Source organism: Rhinoderma darwinii, chromosome 5 (genome assembly GCF_050947455.1).
Source record: "Rhinoderma darwinii isolate aRhiDar2 chromosome 5, aRhiDar2.hap1, whole genome shotgun sequence".
Lineage (NCBI taxonomy): Eukaryota > Metazoa > Chordata > Amphibia > Anura > Rhinodermatidae > Rhinoderma > Rhinoderma darwinii.
In genome coordinates this window covers 256,218,609-256,239,687 of record NC_134691.1, presented here as the reverse complement: position 1 = coordinate 256,239,687, position 21,079 = coordinate 256,218,609, and the positions used below count along the sequence as shown (strand labels likewise).

Here is a 21,079-nt window from a genome sequence, read left to right as displayed (position 1 = left end):
GGGCAATGAATCTTTGTCCATCAATCAAAGACAGCCAAAAGGGGTTCAGCTTCCATGTTCGCGGGCTATGGGGACTCTGATTATTAACATCAACCGTGACCCTAAGGGGAGAATGGTCAGATAACGTTCTAGGGAGATACTCCACCTGACTAACTAAGGGCAACATACACTCATTCCCCAAGGCCAAATCTATTCGGGATAGAGAAGAGTAAGTGGATGAACAGCAGGAGAAATTCCTTTCACGAGGGTGTTATAATCTCCACATATCCAGTAATCCCAGTTCTTGTACCAGTGTACCAAACGGAGTCCGGGCTTCCCCGTCACTCCTGTCCCCATCTCTACATTTATCCCAGTTGGAGTCAAGAATATTATTAAAATCCCCAAGGAGGAGCAAAGGTATCCCTGGTTTATCCGCCACAAAAGACATGGCCTTTAGTAAGACTCTATTAGAAAAAGGAGGAGGTATGTATATAGATATTATTATAAACATTTTTGAGTATATGGTACATAACAAACAAATATATCGACCTTCTGCATCCACCTCCATGTCTAAGCAATTGAATGGAATTTGTTTGTGAACTAATAAACTAACTCCCCTAGAATATACTGAGAACGTGGAGTGACAACTAAAACCCACCCATCTCCCCTGTAGCTGCTGTAATCTGTCATTTATCAAATGTGTCTCATGCAGACACACAATCGCCGGCTGGTGCTCGCCAATATATTGAAAAATGGCCTGACGCTTTGTGGCATCAGCCATACCCCTAATGTTCCAACTAAGAAATCTAACTGAATTAGCCATATTCAAAATAGGACACCATTTTTAGCCTGCCATGTCTCATCTGCAAGCAAGGGTGTACGTCTGTTTTACACTCACATAAAATCCAAGTGTGTGCCAACTTTATCCCCAGAACCCCCCTAAAAAACATATAAACATAGTAAACCTCTCTCTCCGAGAGAGTGGGCGTTGAAATTCCTACTAGTGCAATGTATAGAACCACAGAAAAATGGTGTAGAGCGTACGACCATTCTGTCTAAACATATATCCTGCATTTAAACATAACAATAAACTTGCTAGGCATAAAGGCCATAAGTGCTGCCTGAGGAACCAGTAAATAGCAGCGTCAGGTCACATACTCATTACTTTACGTATCATTAAGCAGAATACATGACCTGCAAGATAAAACATATGGACCACATTTTAGGGCATCTTGGCACGTAGTTGCCTCTCATGTCCATCAAGCCACTGCATGGCCACATGCGGATTTTCAAAAAAATGAGTTCCTCCTAAAGCTGCAACACGCAACTTCGCTGGGTACAGCATAGAGTACGCCACTTGCAAATTTGTCAGCCGCTTCTTGACATCTTGAAAACGCGCTCTTTTACGCTGAACTTCCGCTGAGTAATCCGGGAATATGGAGACTTTCCCGCCATTTATAGCCAAATCCGGACATTCCCGCGCTTTTCGTAGAAAGATATCCCGATCTTTATAGTGCAGTAACTTGGCCAATATAGGCCGTGGGGGGTGCCCAGATGGTAAAGGGCGAGTCGGCACACGATGAGCCCGTTCAATAGAAAAAAATGGGGTGAAGGTGTCTTCCCCAAAAGAAGTGCGCAACCATTTCTCCATATATTCCGTGCAATTCAAGCCTTCTGATTTTTCCGGTATTCCAATCAGCCTAAAATTATTAGAACGTAACCTATTTTCTAGGTCGTCGGTTTTGTTAAACAAGGCCACAATATCTTGGTTCGACTTCTTAGAGTCTTTCATGGTAGTAAACATATTATCTTCCAGGTCTGTAACCCGTCCCTCCACTTCGCCAAGTCGCTCATTAACTTTTTGCATATCATGCCTAATAATGGCAATATCTTCCTTCATGGCACCCACCTTCACATTCAAAGTAGACAGTGTAGACTTGCAGTAGTTGATAGCCAAAAAGACATCTCGTAATGTGGGCTCGGCTCCCGCCATTGATTGCTGCCAGCCTGCTCCTCAGAAGCACGTTAATCCATAGCACTTGCTGATTCCCCATCTAAGATAGTGGGTTCGGGAATATGTAGCTCCACAGTGCTCCTCACCCTAGACTCATCGGCAGTACGGGCAAAGCGCTCCAGCCTGTCCGCAATCGTGACCACAGGCTCCACGTGTTGATCAGCCAGCCTTTCCTCCGCGTCGCCATCTTGTGAGTCCCGCTTAGCGGGGCCTCTGAGAGAATCTTGCCTTGCTTCTGGTCATATCTTTGCACCACCAACCCGCAATCACCGCAGCAAGCGAGGATCTCAGGTAATACAGCAGTTCAGGTAAGTATATGTCACCTCAGGCAAAGTAATCGGATATTTTTCAGGAGTTCTTGCAGGAGCTCAGAAATGTTCGACTCTCTACATGCTCAGCAAGCCACGCCTTCTCGAATTACAACTCTTTAATATGTAGCTGCCTCTTTTAAGGGACCAAAGGTAATTGGACAATTATCTCAAAAGCTATTTAATGGGCTGCATGGGCTATTCCCTCGTTAATTCATCATCAATTAAGCAGGTAAAAGGTACGGGGTTGTTTCTAGGTGTGGCATTTGCTTTTGGAAGCTGTTGCTGTGAACCCACAACATGAGGTCAAAGGAGCTCTCAATGCAAGTGAAACAGACCATCGTTAGGCTGACAAAAATGAGAAAATCCATCAGAGAGGTTTTGGTACATTCTTGAAAAAAAAAAAGAGCGTATTGGTGATGTCGTAAGCTCCAAAAGGCATGGACGTCCATGGAAGACAACAGTGGGGGATGATTGCAGAATCCTTTCCATGGTGCAGAAACGCCCCTTCACTACATCTACCCAAGTGAAGAACATTCTCCTGGAAGTAGGTGTATCAGTATCTAAGTCTACCATAAAGAGAAGACTTCATGAGAGCAAATACAAAGGGTTTACCACAAGGTGCAAACCATTAATCAGCCTCAAAAATAGAAAGGCCAGATTAGACTTTGCCAAACAATATCTAAAGAAGCCAGCCCAGTTCTGGAACAGCATTCTTTGGACAGATGAAACTAAAACCAACCTGTACCAGAATGACGGGAGGAAGAAAGTATGGAGAAGGCTTGGTACGGTTCATCATCCAAAGCACACCACATCCTCTGTAAAACATGGTGGAGGCAGTGTGATGGCATGGGCATGTATGGCTGCCAAAGGCACTGGGTCACTAGTGTTTATTGATGATGAGACTGAAGACAGAAGCAGCCTGATGAATTCTGAAGTGTTCAGGAATATACTTTCTGCTCAGATTCAAAAAAATGCAGCAAGGTTGATTGGACGTCGCTTCACAGTAGAAATGGACAATGACTCAAAACATACTGCGAAAGCAAGCCAGGAGTTTTTAAGGCAAAGAAGTGGAATATTCTGCAATGGCCAAGTCAATCACCAGATCTCAGCCTGATCGATCATGCAAGGCAAGGCAAACGTAATCTCGCGAGATTACGATGTAAACGAGATTACGTTTGCCTTGCTGGAAATCTCACAGAAAAGATTCAGACGTGTCAGGATTCTGAATACACATCACGTCCTGGCTGGAGGTAATGTATATTCATTATCAGGACACTGCAGTAATGTTATAGTGTGTGTATGCATCTGCACATAACGATATAGCTATATCGCTAGTGCAGTGTAAATGAATGGAGAGAAGTGTATGACGCTGGTTGGTCAGAGTCATACACTCCTCTGTACAACACCCACTTGGTCTAAAGTAAAAACACGCCCCCTTGGGCATTAAGAAACTAATTAGCATAAAGCTAAAAATCGCTCATAAAGTGGTATAAATAGATCATTTTTCGAAATAAAAAGCACTGCTGTCACCTACATTATAGCGCCGATCTCCTTATGTAGGAGATAGGGCACTTATAATGTGCGGACAGAGTCTCTTTAAGGCAGAAAGACCCACAAACAAGCAACAACTGAAGACAGCTGCAGTAAAGGCCGGGCAAAGCATCTCAAAGGAGGAAGCCCAGCGTTTGGTGATGTCCATGGGTTCCAGACTTCAGGCAGTCATTGCCTGCAAAGGACTCTCTACAAAGTATTAAAAAAACCAACATTTTATTTAAGGTAATTAGAGATGAGCGAACCGGGACAACCGAACCCGGTTTCGGTCCGAACTTCCGGAAAAGTTCGGTTCGCAGCGAATCCGAACTTCACCGGGTTCGGCCGAACCCGTTTTGACCGAACCCGGTCAAAAATATTATACAAATCGGCAGCCACTTATCTCTATCAATCACTGCTAGAGAAAAGAGGCTGCTGATTAAAAATAAAAATAAAAAGCATTTCATACGTACCCGGTCGTTGTCTTGGTGACAAGTCCCTCTTCTTCCTCCAGTCCGACCTTCTTTTCTGACGCGGCAGCCTGTGATTGGCTGCAGAGGCCTCTGCAGCCTGTGATTGGCTGCAGAGGCCTCTGCAGCCTCTGATTGGCTGCAACGGTCACATGGGCTGTATCGTCATCCAAGAAGGTCGGACCGGATGTCGAGAGGGACGCGTCACCAAGGCAACGGCCAGGAGACCGGACTGGAGGAAGCAGAAAGTTCTCGGTAAGTATGAACGTCTTTTTTTTTTTACAGGTTACTCTATATTGTGATCGGTAGTCACTGTCCAGGGTGCTGAAACAGTTACTGCTGATCAGTTAACTCTTTCAGCACCCTGGACAGTGACTATTTACTGACGACGCCTAGCAACGCTGCCGTAATGACGGGTGCACACATGCAGCCACCCGTCATTACGGGTAATATATTTTATAATGGAAGCACGGCTCGGAAAAATGACCGGCTGCCCGTGGCCGGCCGTGGCCAGCCGTGGCCGGCCGTGCCCGGCCGCGCTCATCTCCTTAAATACTCTGTGCTGCCTTAAACTCTGTGGACAGGTCAGGATCCTGTTTCTTTTAAATGCTGCTGGGGAACCCGCTCGATCCACTATATAAGGCTGCGCTACAGTGCAGCATTTAAAAGAAACAGGATCCTGACCTGTCCATAGAGTTTAAGGCAGCACAGAGTATTTCAGGAGATGAGCGTGCAGATTCAGTGCTGCTGTGAACTCTGCTCTTACCATTACGTAGCTCAGTTGTACCTCTCCTCCACTCCTGTCCTCAATAACACCTTCACATGATTGGCAAGTCACCACGTAATGGTAAGAGCAGAGTTCACAGCAGCACAGAGTATTTCAATAGATGAGCGTGCAGATTCAGTGCTGCTGTGAACTCTGCTCTTACCATTGCGTAGCTCAGTTGTTCCTCTCCTCCACTCCTGTCCTCAATAACACCTTCACATGATTGGCAAGTCACCACCCCGCACAAGATCCGCACGCTCATCTCCTGAAATACTCTGTGCTGCTGTGAACTGTGTGTGTGTGTTTTTGTATATGTGTGTTTGTGTATATGTGTGTATATGGGTGTGTGTTTGTGTGTTTATGTGTGTGTGTTTGTGTATATATGGGTGTGTTTGTGTATATGTGTTTGTGTATATGTTTGTGTGTGTGTGTTTGTGTGTATATGTGTGTGTTTGTGTATATATGGGTCTGTTTGTGTACATGTGTGTGTTTGTGTATATGTGTGTGTTTGTGTATATGTGTGTGTTTGGGTATGTGTGTTTTTGCTTGTATATGTTTATCCGCCACAAAAGACATGGCCTTTAGTAAGACTCTATTAGAAAAAGGAGGAGGTATGTATATAGATATTATTATAAACATTTTTGAGTATATGGTACATAACAAACAAATATATCGACCTTCTGCATCCACCTCCATGTCTAAGCAATTGAATGGAATTTGTTTGTGAACTAATAAACTAACTCCCCTAGAATATACTGAGAACGTGGAGTGACAACTAAAACCCACCCATCTCCCCTGTAGCTGCTGTAATCTGTCATTTATCAAATGTGTCTCATGCAGACACACAATCGCCGGCTGGTGCTCGCCAATATATTGAAAAATGGCCTGACGCTTTGTGGCATCAGCCATACCCCTAATGTTCCAACTAAGAAATCTAACTGAATTAGCCATATTCAAAATAGGACACCATTTTTAGCCTGCCATGTCTCATCTGCAAGCAAGGGTGTACGTCTGTTTTACACTCACATAAAATCCAAGTGTGTGCCAACTTTATCCCCAGAACCCCCCTAAAAACATATAAACATAGTAAACCTCTCTCTCCGAGAGAGTGGGCGTTGAAATTCCTACTAGTGCAATGTATAGAACCACAGAAAAATGGTGTAGAGCGTACGACCATTCTGTCTAAACATATATCCTGCATTTAAACATAACAATAAACTTGCTAGGCATAAAGGCCATAAGTGCTGCCTGAGGAACCAGTAAATAGCAGCGTCAGGTCACATACTCATTACTTTACGTATCATTAAGCAGAATACATGACCTGCAAGATAAAACATATGGACCACATTTTAGGGCGTCTTGGCACGTAGTTGCCTCTCATGTCCATCAAGCCACTGCATGGCCACATGCGGATTTTCAAAAAAATGAGTTCCTCCTAAAGCTGCAACACGCAACTTCGCTGGGTACAGCATAGAGTACGCCACTTGCAAATTTGTCAGCCGCTTCTTGACATCTTGAAAACGCGCTCTTTTACGCTGAACTTCCGCTGAGTAATCCGGGAATATGGAGACTTTCCCGCCATTTATAGCCAAATCCGGACATTCCCGCGCTTTTCGTAGAATGATATCCCGATCTTTATAGTGCAGTAACTTGGCCAATATAGGCCGTGGGGGGTGCCCAGATGGTAAAGGGCGAGTCGGCACACGATGAGCCCGTTCAATAGAAAAAAATGGGGTGAAGGTGTCTTCCCCAAAAGAAGTGCGCAACCATTTCTCCATATATTCCGTGCAATTCAAGCCTTCTGATTTTTCCGGTATTCCAATCAGCCTAAAATTATTAGAACGTAACCTATTTTCTAGGTCGTCGGTTTTGTTAAACAAGGCCACAATATCTTGGTTCGACTTCTTAGAGTCTTTCATGGTAGTAAACATATTATCTTCCAGGTCTGTAACCCGTCCCTCCACTTCGCCAAGTCGCTCATTAACTTTTTGCATATCATGCCTAATAATGGCAATATCTTCCTTCATGGCACCCACCTTCACATTCAAAGTAGACAGTGTAGACTTGCAGTAGTTGATAGCCAAAAAGACATCTCGTAATGTGGGCTCGGCTCCCGCCATTGATTGCTGCCAGCCTGCTCCTCAGAAGCACGTTAATCCATAGCACTTGCTGATTCCCCATCTAAGATAGTGGGTTCGGGAATATGTAGCTCCACAGTGCTCCTCACCCTAGACTAATCGGCAGTACGGGCAAAGCGCTCCAGCCTGTCCGCAATCGTGACCACAGGCTCCACGTGTTGATCAGCCAGCCTTTCCTCCGCGTCGCCATCTTGTGAGTCCCGCTTAGCGGGGCCTCTGAGAGAATCTTGCCTTGCTTCTGGTCATATCTTTGCACCACCAACGCGCAATCACCGCAGCAAGCGAGGATCTCAGGTAATACAGCAGTTCAGGTAAGTATATGTCACCTCAGGCAAAGTAATCGGATATTTTTCAGGAGTTCTTGCAGGAGCTCAGAAATGTTCGACTCTCTACATGCTCAGCAAGCCACGCCTTCTCGAATTACAACTCTTTAATATGTAGCTGCCTCTTTTAAGGGACCAAAGATAATTGGACAATTATCTCAAAAGCTATTTAATGGGCTGCATGGGCTATTCCCTCGTTAATTCATCATCAATTAAGCAGGTAAAAGGTACGGGGTTGTTTCTAGGTGTGGCATTTGCATTTGGAAGCTGTTGCTGTGAACCCACAACATGAGGTCAAAGGAGCTCTCAATGCAAGTGAAACAGACCATCGTTAGGCTGACAAAAATGAGAAAATCCATCAGAGAGGTTTTGGTACATTCTTGAAAAAAAAAAAAGAGCGTATTGGTGATGTCGTAAGCTCCAAAAGGCATGGACGTCCATGGAAGACAACAGTGGGGGATGATTGCAGAATCCTTTCCATGGTGCAGAAACGCCCCTTCACTACATCTACCCAAGTGAAGAACATTCTCCTGGAAGTAGGTGTATCAGTATCTAAGTCTACCATAAAGAGAAGACTTCATGAGAGCAAATACAAAGGGTTTACCACAAGGTGCAAACCATTAATCAGCCTCAAAAATAGAAAGGCCAGATTAGACTTTGCCAAACAATATCTAAAGAAGCCAGCCCAGTTCTGGAACAGCATTCTTTGGACAAATGAAACTAAAACCAACCTGTACCAGAATGACGGGAGGAAGAAAGTATGGAGAAGGCTTGGTACGGTTCATCATCCAAAGCACACCACATCCTCTGTAAAACATGGTGGAGGCAGTGTGATGGCATGGGCATGTATGGCTGCCAAAGGCACTGGGTCACTAGTGTTTATTGATGATGAGACTGAAGACAGAAGCAGCCTGATGAATTCTGAAATGTTCAGGAATATACTTTCTGCTCAGATTCAAAAAAATGCAGCAAGGTTGATTGGACGTCGCTTCACAGTAGAAATGGACAATGACTCAAAACATACTGCGAAAGCAAGCCAGGAGTTTTTAAGGCAAAGAAGTGGAATATTCTGCAATGGCCAAGTCAATCACCAGATCTCAGCCTGATCGATCATGCAAGGCAAGGCAAACGTAATCTCGCGAGATTACGATGTAAACGAGATTACGTTTGCCTTGCTGGAAATCTCACAGAAAAGATTCAGACGTGTCAGGATTCTGAATACACATCACGTCCTGGCTGGAGGTAATGTATATTCATTATCAGGACACTGCAGTAATGTTATAGTGTGTGTATGCATCTGCACATAACGATATAGCTATATCGCTAGTGCAGTGTAAATGAATGGAGAGAAGTGTATGACGCTGGTTGGTCAGAGTCATACACTCCTCTGTACAACACCCACTTGGTCTAAAGTAAAAACACGCCCCCTTGGGCATTAAGAAACTAATTAGCATAAAGCTAAAAATCGCTCATAAAGTGGTATAAATAGATCATTTTTCGAAATAAAAAGCACTGCTGTCACCTACATTATAGCGCCAATCTCCTTATGTAGGAGATAGGGCACTTATAATGTGCGGACAGAGTCTCTTTAAGGCAGAAAGACCCACAAACAAGCAACAACTGAAGACAGCTGCAGTAAAGGCCGGGCAAAGCATCTCAAAGGAGGAAGCCCAGCGTTTGGTGATGTCCATGGGTTCCAGACTTCAGGCAGTCATTGCCTGCAAAGGACTCTCTACAAAGTATTAAAAAAACCAACATTTTATTTAAGGTAATTAGAGATGAGCGAACCGGGACAACCGAACCCGGTTTCGGTCCGAACTTCCGGAAAAGTTCGGTTCGCAGCAAATCCGAACTTCACCGGGTTCGGCCGAACCCGTTTTGACCGAACCCGGTCAAAAATATTATACAAATCGGCAGCCACTTATCTCTATCAATCACTGATAGAGAAAAGAGGCTGCTGATTAAAAATAAAAATAAAAAGCATTTCATACGTACCCGGTCGTTGTCTTGGTGACAAGTCCCTCTTCTTCCTCCAGTCCGACCTTCTTTTCTGACGCGGCAGCCTGTGATTGGCTGCAGAGGCCTCTGCAGCCTGTGATTGGCTGCAGAGGCCTCTGCAGCCTCTAATTGGCTGCAACGGTCACATGGGCTGTATCGTCATCCAAGAAGGTCGGACCGAATGTCGAGAGGGACGCGTCACCAAGGCAACGGCCAGGAGACCGGACTGGAGGAAGCAGAAAGTTCTCGGTAAGTATGAACGTCTTTTTTTTTTTACAGGTTACTCTATATTGTGATCGGTAGTCACTGTCCAGGGTGCTGAAACAGTTACTGCCGATCAGTTAACTCTTTCAGCACCCTGGACAGTGACTATTTACTGACGACGCCTAGCAACGCTGCCGTAATGACGGGTGCACACATGTAGCCACCCGTCATTACGGGTAATATATTTTATAATGGAAGCACGGCTCGGAAAAATGACCGGCTGCCCGTGGCCGGCCGTGGCCAGCCGTGGCCGGCCGCGCTCATCTCCTTAAATACTCTGTGCTGCCTTAAACTCTGTGGACAGGTCAGGATCCTGTTTCTTTTAAATGCTGCTGGGGAACCCGCTCGATCCACTATATAAGGCTGCGCTACAGTGCAGCATTTAAAAGAAACAGGATCCTGACCTGTCCATAGAGTTTAAGGCAGCACAGAGTATTTCAGGAGATGAGCGTGCAGATTCAGTACTGCTGTGAACTCTGCTCTTACCATTACGTAGCTCAGTTGTACCTCTCCTCCACTCCTGTCCTCAATAACACCTTCACATGATTGGCAAGTCACCACGTAATGGTAAGAGCAGAGTTCACAGCAGCACAGAGTATTTCAATAGATGAGCGTGCAGATTCAGTGCTGCTGTGAACTCTGCTCTTACCATTGCGTAGCTCAGTTGTTCCTCTCCTCCACTCCTGTCCTCAATAACACCTTCACATGATTGGCAAGTCACCACCCCGCACAAGATCCGCACGCTCATCTCCTGAAATACTCTGTGCTGCTGTGAACTGTGTGTGTGTGTGTTTTTGTATATGTGTGTTTGTGTATATGTGTGTATATGGGTGTGTGTTTGTGTGTTTATGTGTGTGTGTTTGTGTATATATGGGTGTGTTTGTGTATATGTGTTTGTGTATATGTTTGTGTGTGTGTGTTTGTGTGTATATGTGTGTGTTTGTGTATATATGGGTCTGTTTGTGTACATGTGTGTGTTTGTTTATATGTGTGTGTTTGTGTATATGTGTGTGTTTGGGTATGTGTGTTTTTGTTTGTATATGTGTTTGTGTATATGTGTTAGTTCGTGTATATGTGTGTGTGTATATGTGTGTGTTTGTCTCTTTGTGTGTGTGTGTTTGTGTATATCTTGTTGTGTTTGTGTATAACTGTGTATATGTGTTTGTGTATATGTGTGTGTGTTTGTGTATATGTGTGTGTTCGTGTATATGTGTGTGTTTGGATATGTGTGTTTTTGTTTGTATATGTGTGAGTTTGTTTATATGTGTGTGTGTTTGTCTGTTTATGTGTGTGTGTGTGTATATCTTGTTGTTTGTGTATATATGTGTGTGTTTTTTGTATGGTTGTTTGTTTGTGTGTGCGTGTATATATGTGTGCAGGTGAGTAGAAGTATTGTTATTTTTCACATTGATAACTGTTTTTTTATGTTGTTGCAGATTTTGATGTACCGATTGGACTACATCTTCGATTCGTTGGACTACTGCGTAGATCTACGTTTTTTCAAATTTTAATAAAATGGTTAACGAGGGTTTTGTTGGGGATTTCTTATTTCAATAAAAAAGAATTGTCTTTGTGTTTTTTTTTTAAACTTTATTAGTGCCTAGATAATGGCAGTTGGCTGATTGACAGCGTCCATTATTAAGGCGGTACTTAGTGTTAGCCGGTGCAGAGGCTAGCACTAACCACCCATTATTACCCCGGTACCCACCACCACCAGGGGTGCCGGGAAGAGCTTGGTACGATCCAGTACCCGACCATCTGTTGTGATGGTCGGGCACTGGGGCGGCCGTAGGCTGGTATTATGAGTCTGGGAAGGGCCAAAAACAGTGGACCTTCCCACCCTTGTAATGCTAGGCTGCTGCTGTGTTGTATCGGGCTGGTTATAAAAATGGGGTGGGGACCCCCACGTCATTTTTTTTTTTGAATTTAACAAATTTAACAATAGACGGGTCCCCCACATTTTTAATAACCAGCCATATACAAGGCCGCAGCAGTCTGGCATTACATGGGTGGGAAGGGCCACTGGTTTTGTCCATTCCCAGGCTAATAACACTGTGTTGTATGTGGCTGGTTATGATAAATTGGGTGGAACCCCATGTCTTTTAAAAAAAATTATATAAATAAATAAATAATTTTAAAAAATGACGTGGGGTCCCCCCCACTTTTATAACCAGCCAGATACAGCACAGCAGCAGCCTAGCATTACAAGGGTGGGAAGGTCCACTGTTTTTGGCCCTTCCCAGCCTCATAATACCAGCCTGCGGCCGCCCCAGAGCCCGGCCATCACAACAGATGGTCGGGTACTGGATCGTACCTGGCTCTTCCCGGCACCCCTGGTGGTAGTGGGTACCGGGGTAATAATGGTGGTTAGTGTTAGCCTTTGCACCGGCTAACACTAAGCCTCGCCTTAGTAATGGATGTTGTCACTCAGACAGCGGCCATTACTAAAGTGGTAGTAATAAAATTTGAAAAGAAAAAGACAAAGATATAGATAAAATATTTTATTGAAATAAAGCACCCCCAACACAACCCTCATTAACCATTTTATTGTAGAAAAAAAACCTGTCATCTAAGTAGTCCTCGAAACCGAAGTAGTCCAAACACCAAACCTGTAAAAAAAAAAAAAAAATGAAATAAAACATGTGGTAGGCTTAGATTCAGTTTAATGTGTGATACTGACTGTTATACCATGTATAGAAGCCTGCCGCGAAGTTGACTTAGATACAGGGCGCCAGCAGACAGTATCATACATGGCCATACAGACATATATACAAACAAACATACATACATACATATATACAAGCATGCACATATATACATGCAAATATACATACATGCAAACAAACACACATATATACATACATGCATACATACATACATGCAAACTATCATACATACATACATACATGCATACACACACATGAAAACATACATACATACAAACAAACAAACATGCAAAGATACATACATACATATATACAAGCATGCACACATATACATGCAAACATAAATACATGCAAACATAATAACATACATGCACATATATATATAAACATACATGCAAACATACATGCAAAAATAAAAACATGCAAACATACATACATGCACATATATACATACATACATACATACATGCGAACATACATACATACATACATGCAAACATACATACAGACATACATACATACATGCAAACATACATACATGCAAACATACATACAAACATACATTCATGCAAACATACATACATGCAAACATACATACATGCAAACATACATACATACATACATGCAAATATATACATGCAAATATACCTACAAACATGCACATGTATACATACATGCCAACATACATGGAAACATACATGCACATATATACATACATACATACATGACAACATACATACATACATGCAAACATACATACATGCAAACATACATACAAACATACATTCATGCAAACATACATACATGCAAACATACATACATGCAAACATACATACATACATGCAAATATATACATGCAAATATACATACAAACCTGCACATATATACATACATGCCAACATACATGCAAACATACATGCACATATATACATGCATACATGACAACATACATACATACATACATGACAACATACATACATGCAAACATACAAACATACATACATGCAAACATACACACATGCAAACATACATACATACATGCAAATATATACATGCAAATATACATACAAACATGCACATATATACATACATGGCAACATACATGCACATATATATATACATACATACATACATGACAACATACATACATACATACATACATGACAACATACATACATGCCAACATACATACATACATGCCAAAAAAATAAATAATACGTTCATACTTACTTTCCTCCTGTCCGGCCTCCAGCGATGACGTTTCATCCATGTCGTCGCTGCAGCCTGTGATTGGCTGCAGAGGCGGTCACGTGGGATGAAGCGTCATCCCTGGAGGCCGGCCTTCTGACGTCATCCTGACGTGCGTGACCACCACTACAGCCTGTGATTGGCTGCAGCGGCGACATGGATGAAACGTCATCGCTGGAGGCCGGACAGGAGGAAAGTAAGTATGAACGTATTATTATTATTTTTTTATTACATTAAAATTGTATTTTCCGCGCGCCGAGCATGTACTGTCAAGGTTGCTGAAAGAGTTAGTGCAGCCCATTAACTCTATCAGCACCCTGGACAGTACCATGCTCGGCGCACGGAAATGACAGGTTTGGTCTGAACTAGTTCGGTCCAAATCGAACTTTTTTGTGAAATTCGGCGAACTAGCCGAACCGAACTTTTGATAAGTTCGCTCATCTCTACTGGTAATGTTCATTTGTCCAATTACTTTTGAGCCCCTTAAATGAGGAGGCTGTGTAGAAAGTGGTTGCTATTCCTAAACGTTTCACAGGATATTTTTGTGCAACCCCTTGAATTAAACCTGAAAGTCTACACTTCAATTGCATCTCAGTTGTTTCATTTCAAATCCAATGTGGTGGCATGCTAGTATAGGCTCTGCTACGGGACTCTGTGGAATTCCCTGACATCAGTGTCCATATATGGACAGTGTTGTCCCCAGAGCCGGAGTGCCGGGCAGAGCGCTAGTATAGGCTTCCCCAGAGCTGGAGTCCCAGGCAGAGCGCTAATATAGGCTCTGCTACGGGACTCTGTGGAATTCCCTGACATTAGTGTCCATATATGGACAGTGTTGTCCCTAGAGCCGGAGTGCCGGGCAGAGCAACAGTATAGGCTCTGCTCCGGGACTCTGTGGAATCCCCCGACATCACTGTCCATATATGCACAATGTTGTCAGGGGCTTCCCCAGAGCCGGAGTCACAGGCAGAGCGCTAGTATAGGCTCTGCTACGGGACTCTGTGGAATTCCCTGACATCAGTGTCCATATATGGACAGTGTTGTCAGGGTCTTCCCCAGAGCCGGAGTGCCGGGCAGAGCGCTAGTATAGGCTTTGCTCCGGGACTCTGTGGAATCCCCTAACCTCAGGGCCGGAGTCCTTGTCAGAGAGCTACTAGCAACTAGCTACTGGGTCCTGACATCACATAATTTCTTCTGATAGCTTCCGGTCCGCTGCTAGCAGGGAGAAAATGACGCGCAGGCGCTGTCATAGCGCAGGAGTGGGCATGTGTGGTAAACACTGCTAGTGTAGAAATCACGCATGCTCAGAGAGTAGCAGTGTTTACCACACATGCTCAGAGACTAGCAGTGTTTCTCTCCCCTAGCAGCAGACCAGAAACTATCAGAAGAAAGGGTGTATCCACCACTTCCCTCAGAGTACAGTGACGTCAGGAATGACGTACCCCCATACATTGAGCCAGCCGGAAAATGGAACTCAGATCATGGATGAGCTAGCGTCGGAAGTAAGAACTTTGCTACAGGAGACACATCACGTGACCGGCGTTGGAATCGGGTGTTAGAAGATTAAATCAAAACAAAAACATATTACAAATTATATTATTTTTATATGTGCAGTGAAATAGAAATTAGTTAAGTGGTTACGGAAAATCCCTTTAAGGCCTGTGTAGTTTTCGTTAGGTGAGACTAGTTACTACAGTAACTCCTCCATTTACTTATCCTTCTCCCTCAGAATTTTCTTTACTTTCGGGCGCCACAGCACTGGGTCCTGATGATGTTTAGGGGTCAGAAAAGGGGTTTAAAATAATTCTTGGGTTCGAAATGCGGTCTTAATTATTTTTAAGGTCTGGTCTAGGGGTCTAGATTTATTTTTAAGTCTGGTGTTGGAATTTATTTTGGTGCCTGGTTATGGGTCTGGAATAGGGTCTGAATTCATTTTTGGATCTGGTGTAGATTAACTTTGCGGTTGAGTCTGCATTATATTTCAAGGTATAGTCTGGGATAAATTTTTGGTTCTGGAATAAGGTTTGAATAAATTTTGAGGTCTGGAATTTTTTGGCGAAAACACGGCAAAACCGTGAAATTTATGCTGTGAATTTGCAAACAGTTGCAGCAAAAGAAATGCGATAAAAGGGCACATTTGAATGACAGAACTGCATGAGATGGAGCACACACAATTTTCATATAGAATCTTACAGATGCATTTTAATTAATTTATAAAGCCTTAGGCCTCATGCACACGACCGTGTTTTTGCGTCCGCAATTCAACCGCAAATCCACGGGTTAATTGCGGACCCATTCATTTCTATGTGGCCATACCCACTATCCGTGTTTTCACGGCTCTCCGCATGTCCGCACATCCGTGCCGCAGAAACTCCGGACATGTCCTATTATGGGCCGCAAATGCGGTGCGGACATGCCAATAGAAGTCAATGGGCCCGTGGAAATTGCGGATACACCGCCGTGTGTCATCCGCAGTTTGCGGATTTGCGGATCATGTGACCTTCTAAAGGGGGTTTGACCAAGCTTTTGGCATCCTGTTTAAAAGTCCTTTTTTTTTTTTTTTTTTTTCATCCGCATTTTTGCGGATTACATACGGATGAACTGCGGATTACATACGGATGAACTGCGGATGACATTCCACGGAACACGGTCCTGGAATTTGCGGACCAGAATAACACCACGGTCGTGTGCATGAGGCCTTACCATGTAACACATAGAAGCTGCTGTGAAAACTTCTCTGCGTTGGTACTACACTCCAGATAGACAGCACAAAATGTTCCGTGAGTCGTCCCCATTATGTTGGAGGAGTTGTGGCCATACCGGCACTCTCTATCATACGTTGGGGGCATGTCCCAAACTTGTCCCATATTGGTCTTAGGTTTTTGATCTCTTGTCCACCGTCTCCAACTGTCATATCCCTCAGTCCCCACAACTGGCCCTACTGTTTCTTGACATGGGCTAGTTTCCCGTAACACTACGATGTTTAATGTGTAAAATACTTGTCATGGCAAAACTGGTGGTGACTCGCCATTGGAAGGAGATCGCTGCTCCGCTTTTAGGAGTACTGATTACACTAATTAACACGACTTATGCATATGAAAAAATCATATCCTTGGGAAACTCCTCTTTTCACAAATTCTCATCAATATGGAAGCCACAGTCCCTTAGTGTTTATTATGCTACGTGACACGCTTGCTCTCTATGGTCTTGATGTCACTATTACTCCCCGGTATGGGGAATGGCAGTCTGCTTTGATGATGTATATGTTTTCTTTTTGTTCATTCCTTTTTCTCTGTTGTGTTACCATGATGTCTCTTCAACCGCGACTATCTTAGCAATTATCCTTTTTATAGAGACGTTCTTACTGTTCTGATGACATTGCAATGATTGTATGCAATATTGTTCTTTTGTTTTCTTACGAATACCAATAAAAACTATTGAAACTAAAACTCTGTATGCCTCTATATGAAACAAGAGGCATATTAGGTACAGTAGGACCCCATATGGGAGCCATATTACAACTTTGTACAACTCAGTTGCATAGAGCTGTAATACATCTGTGTAAATGTGCCCTTACTCATATGATGTTTGGTTAAATTTATACAGGGTGAAATTTTGGTTTTGTCTTAGTTGGTGGGGGGGGGTAGAAAAGGGGCCCAACCTAAACTTTTGCATAAACCTTAAGCTGATCTTTTTACCTGTGTAAGGCTCCATTATAAAGTATAGGACCACGGTCCGTAAAATAAAACAATAGGACATGTCCTATTTTTTGGGCGGGTTTCTACGGCACAGACACCCTCCCATAGACATACGGGCATGTGTTCGTTGGCCATAGAAATGAATGGGCCCGTAATAATGGACCGTAATTACGGTCTGTAATTATGGGCGATTTTACAGTCGTGTGCATGGGGCCTCAGGGTGTAGTCACAGATGGCTTTTTTGCATCATTTTTGTGCTGTAATTCGCACTAAATTGTAGGAAAAAATCTCACAAAACCGGTGGAAAAGGTACCAACCAAAAATCTAGTGAACCATTAGTACAGGAAAAATAATTATACTGCTATTGCTGTTTCGCAAATAGAGTATAGCCTAAACTGGAGAATACCTCCTTATACATAAGACTGGATTCAACTTTAGGGTCAGAAAACACTTCATAAGAAAGTAGATACAGTATATTCCAATGTTATATTATATTACTGTTATATTATTCCAAATTCTTGATACATAATCTCATAACTAAGAAATTATATTCATGATAACTGGTTATATGTTGTAAATATTTTGTTCTGTATTGCCAAAAGTCCTTTTATATTATTTTATTTCTTTTAGTCACAAAGCTGATTTGCACCAAGCAGTGTTCTGGACGTTGCAGGGGACCAAGCCCCGGTGATTGCTGTCATAGTCAGTGTGCAGCCGGCTGCACAGGTCCTAAAGAAACAGACTGTCTGGTAATACAAACAGCAAGAAATAATCTAGATGAACGCATTGTCTGCAAATATCTAATATAAATATTATTTACAATTTGCCCTTCTCTGTTCATCTATGCAAATTTGTTAAGTCTACAAGCATTTAAGGGCTTTACCCACAGCCAAGTGAGGGTGATTAGCCAATTTCCATAACTCCTGTAGAGTTGAATAGAGCGGCAGCGATGGGGAGGGTAACAGCGATGTATAACCTTTTTTTTAAGCTGTATACTATTTCTCAGGTCCTTTAGTGTGACTGGTGGGACACACATACCAAGGAAAGCACACTTTCCTACATCTGAGCTAAAAATTTCTGTCGTTGGCTCTTTTATGGCACATCTTAGTATTACATCCAGTTAGTTTGTTGAGATGCAGCCAATACCCTAGATCACTAAATCTTACATTTGTTAATATTATCATTAAAGCATTTGATTCTGTTGAGTGTTGCAAATCTAAACAGTAATCTTTTAATGTAAAATAAGAATATTAAAGTCACATTGACATTCTCTATATTGTATCCTGTTGGTGGTGACCTCGTAGCATAGTTTTTACTTTCTGATAAATTTGTGAGTTAGGCTGGGTTCATACGACCTATTTTCAGACGTAAACGAGGCATTTTAACCCTCGATTTATGTCTGAAAATACGGCTGCAATACGTCGGCAGACATCTGCTCATTCATTTGAATGGATTTGCCGACGTACTGTGCCGACGACCTGTCATTTACGCGTCACTGTCAAACGACGACGTGTAAAAAAGACGGCTCGTCAAAAGAAGTGCAGGACACTTCTTGAGACGTAATTTGAGCCGTTTTTCATTGATTCCAATGAAGAACAGCTCCAAATTACGGCCGTAATTGACGCCTCGCAAAACGTGAGTACATGCAATTACGTCTGAAATTACGGAGCTGTTTTCTCCTGAAAACAGCTCCGTAATTTCAGACGTAAATGCAGTTATCGTGTGCACATACCCTTAATGTTCAGTTTGTAGCGGTCACAAGGTAGGGTAGTGTTCACTTCCTTTTAGTGGTTCCAAATAGCTTTGCATCTTGTGTCAGTTGGTGCAAGTGTTAATTTTCTTGTAATCTAATGGTAGAGAGCACTTACCTATGGCCTAGTATTTGGGGTCCAGTGAGAAAGTGGGTAATTACTTGGCAATTCCATGTTTATACTTTCATTACTGAGAGAAACATTTTGCTACAATATATTGTAATGTAGCATTATAAATACAATCTGTAAAACTGAAACAAATAATTTCAACAAGTGAAAAATGTGTCATTTTTTTTGAGGATAGTGTTCAATAATGTTTAACTCCCCTACCACTGCTTTGTTAAGGCCTGCCTCAAATTTCGTGATGGTGATACATGCTTGGAACGCTGTCCCCAAGATGTCCCCAAAAAATACAGTTTTGGGTCCTCCTGTGTGGAAGAATGTCCACGTAAGTAAACGTCTCTTCCAACCTTTGAGTTAACACAGTAGATAATTAACACATAATAGCAATTTCAGAGAGCTAGTGCAACACTAACAGTCGTTTGTCTCAATATGAGCACCACCCAGCACCCTCAGCAGGTTGGGTTAATGATATTAATAAGATTATTTGTCATGATCTCGGGGTATGTGGACCCACTCACAGTCTATACAAAGTCTATGCAAAGTCCTTAGCACAAGGGTACATGTAAAAGTCCATTCAGTAGCACAGGCTTTGGCACAGATGGAGCTTGATGTAGCAGGTGGCACAAGAATTGGCGGAGGATACCAGGCATGGCAGATGACACCAGACGTGGTGTAAGACAGCAGGTGTGGCAGATGACACTAGACGCGGTGTATGACAGCATGCGTGGCAGATGACACCAGACGTGGTGTATGACAGCAGGTGTGGTAGATGGCAGAACATGACTCCAACACTAGATAAGGCACAGGAACAAACACAGCATGGGATACAGGTAGCAGGGGCACGGGAACACTGGGAGCAGGAACAACTAAGGGACCACTTGCGGAACTAACGGGTAGACAACAACAACATTCAGACAAGGAGTGGAATCTCCCTGCTCTGGAGATTGGCAGGGAAAATTAACATGTGCTCGCACTGGCGCTTTAGGGCCAGGACCGAGCGCGCGCTTGCACCCTAGTGTTCAGGACAGAGCAGGACGGCCGCGAGTGCTGGCGTCTCCTAGGAGGGAGACGCTGGCATGATGCCAGAGGTCAGTGGTCGCGGCCGTGACATTACTTCACCAAGGCAAGCCCTTTTCATATGCCCCATCCACTTGGGACCCCCCTCTATGAGACAAGAGGAGAGACGCTAAGTATCAGAAGCTCCCATTCTGAAGGACCCAGACCAATCATGTATTACATGGACAGCCAGTTATTTTTAGTGGCCACCACGTAATACTATATTTCCCCGACAATGACTGTTTGCATCTTCCCCCGGTGAAAACAGCTCATCAACAGGGGTTTCATGCATGAAGGGAAGTAGCACAGATGCATGATTTTGGCATATTGTTCTGGTTTCTAAACAGTGGTATAGAAAAATGCACTTTTAATAGCTCTCAATACAAAAAGTTAAAATATTAACGTGTAAATATATACTTCATGGTGTGGTTTATACTGTTATTGATTGTTTTTTATGCTTTAGATGATTATATTGCGTCAGATTCTGGAGATTGTGTAGATGCATGTGGTTTTGGCACATATCAAATCATGTCAAATAATGTTCGTAGCTGTAAAAAATGTGACGGGCCATGTAAAAAAGGTAAATATAAAACCTGTTAGAAGTAACGTATTCCTTATTTTTTTTGTATTTCCAGGTCTTTATTAGATTTATAATCAAATATGATTGTCAAACAGAAAAAGTTCTTGATGGTAGAATCTGTTTGCCAGGTTTGAGAATAGAAATGAATCAGATGATTTGTTATGAGT

General features: G+C 43.0%; 1 protein-coding gene across 3 annotated transcripts in view; it reads left to right on the top strand.

Annotated features, from left to right (window-relative positions):
• The window catches only part of LOC142651860 (epidermal growth factor receptor-like), a 284,853-nt gene that overhangs the window by 109,572 nt on the left and 154,202 nt on the right, over window positions 1–21,079 (top strand). For 2 of the 3 annotated variants that reach the window (XR_012847722.1, XM_075827065.1), the window contains exons 6-8: window positions 18,033–18,151; window positions 19,499–19,601; window positions 20,796–20,912. Coding sequence is in view for 2 of the 3 variants with exons in the window: in XM_075827065.1 (XP_075683180.1) it covers window positions 18,033–18,151; window positions 19,499–19,601; window positions 20,796–20,912 (339 nt within the window). In the remaining variant the exon portion in view is untranslated. The remainder of the gene's footprint in view (window positions 1–18,032; window positions 18,152–19,498; window positions 19,602–20,795; window positions 20,913–21,079) is intronic. The other variant, XM_075827066.1, reaches the window with a different exon arrangement.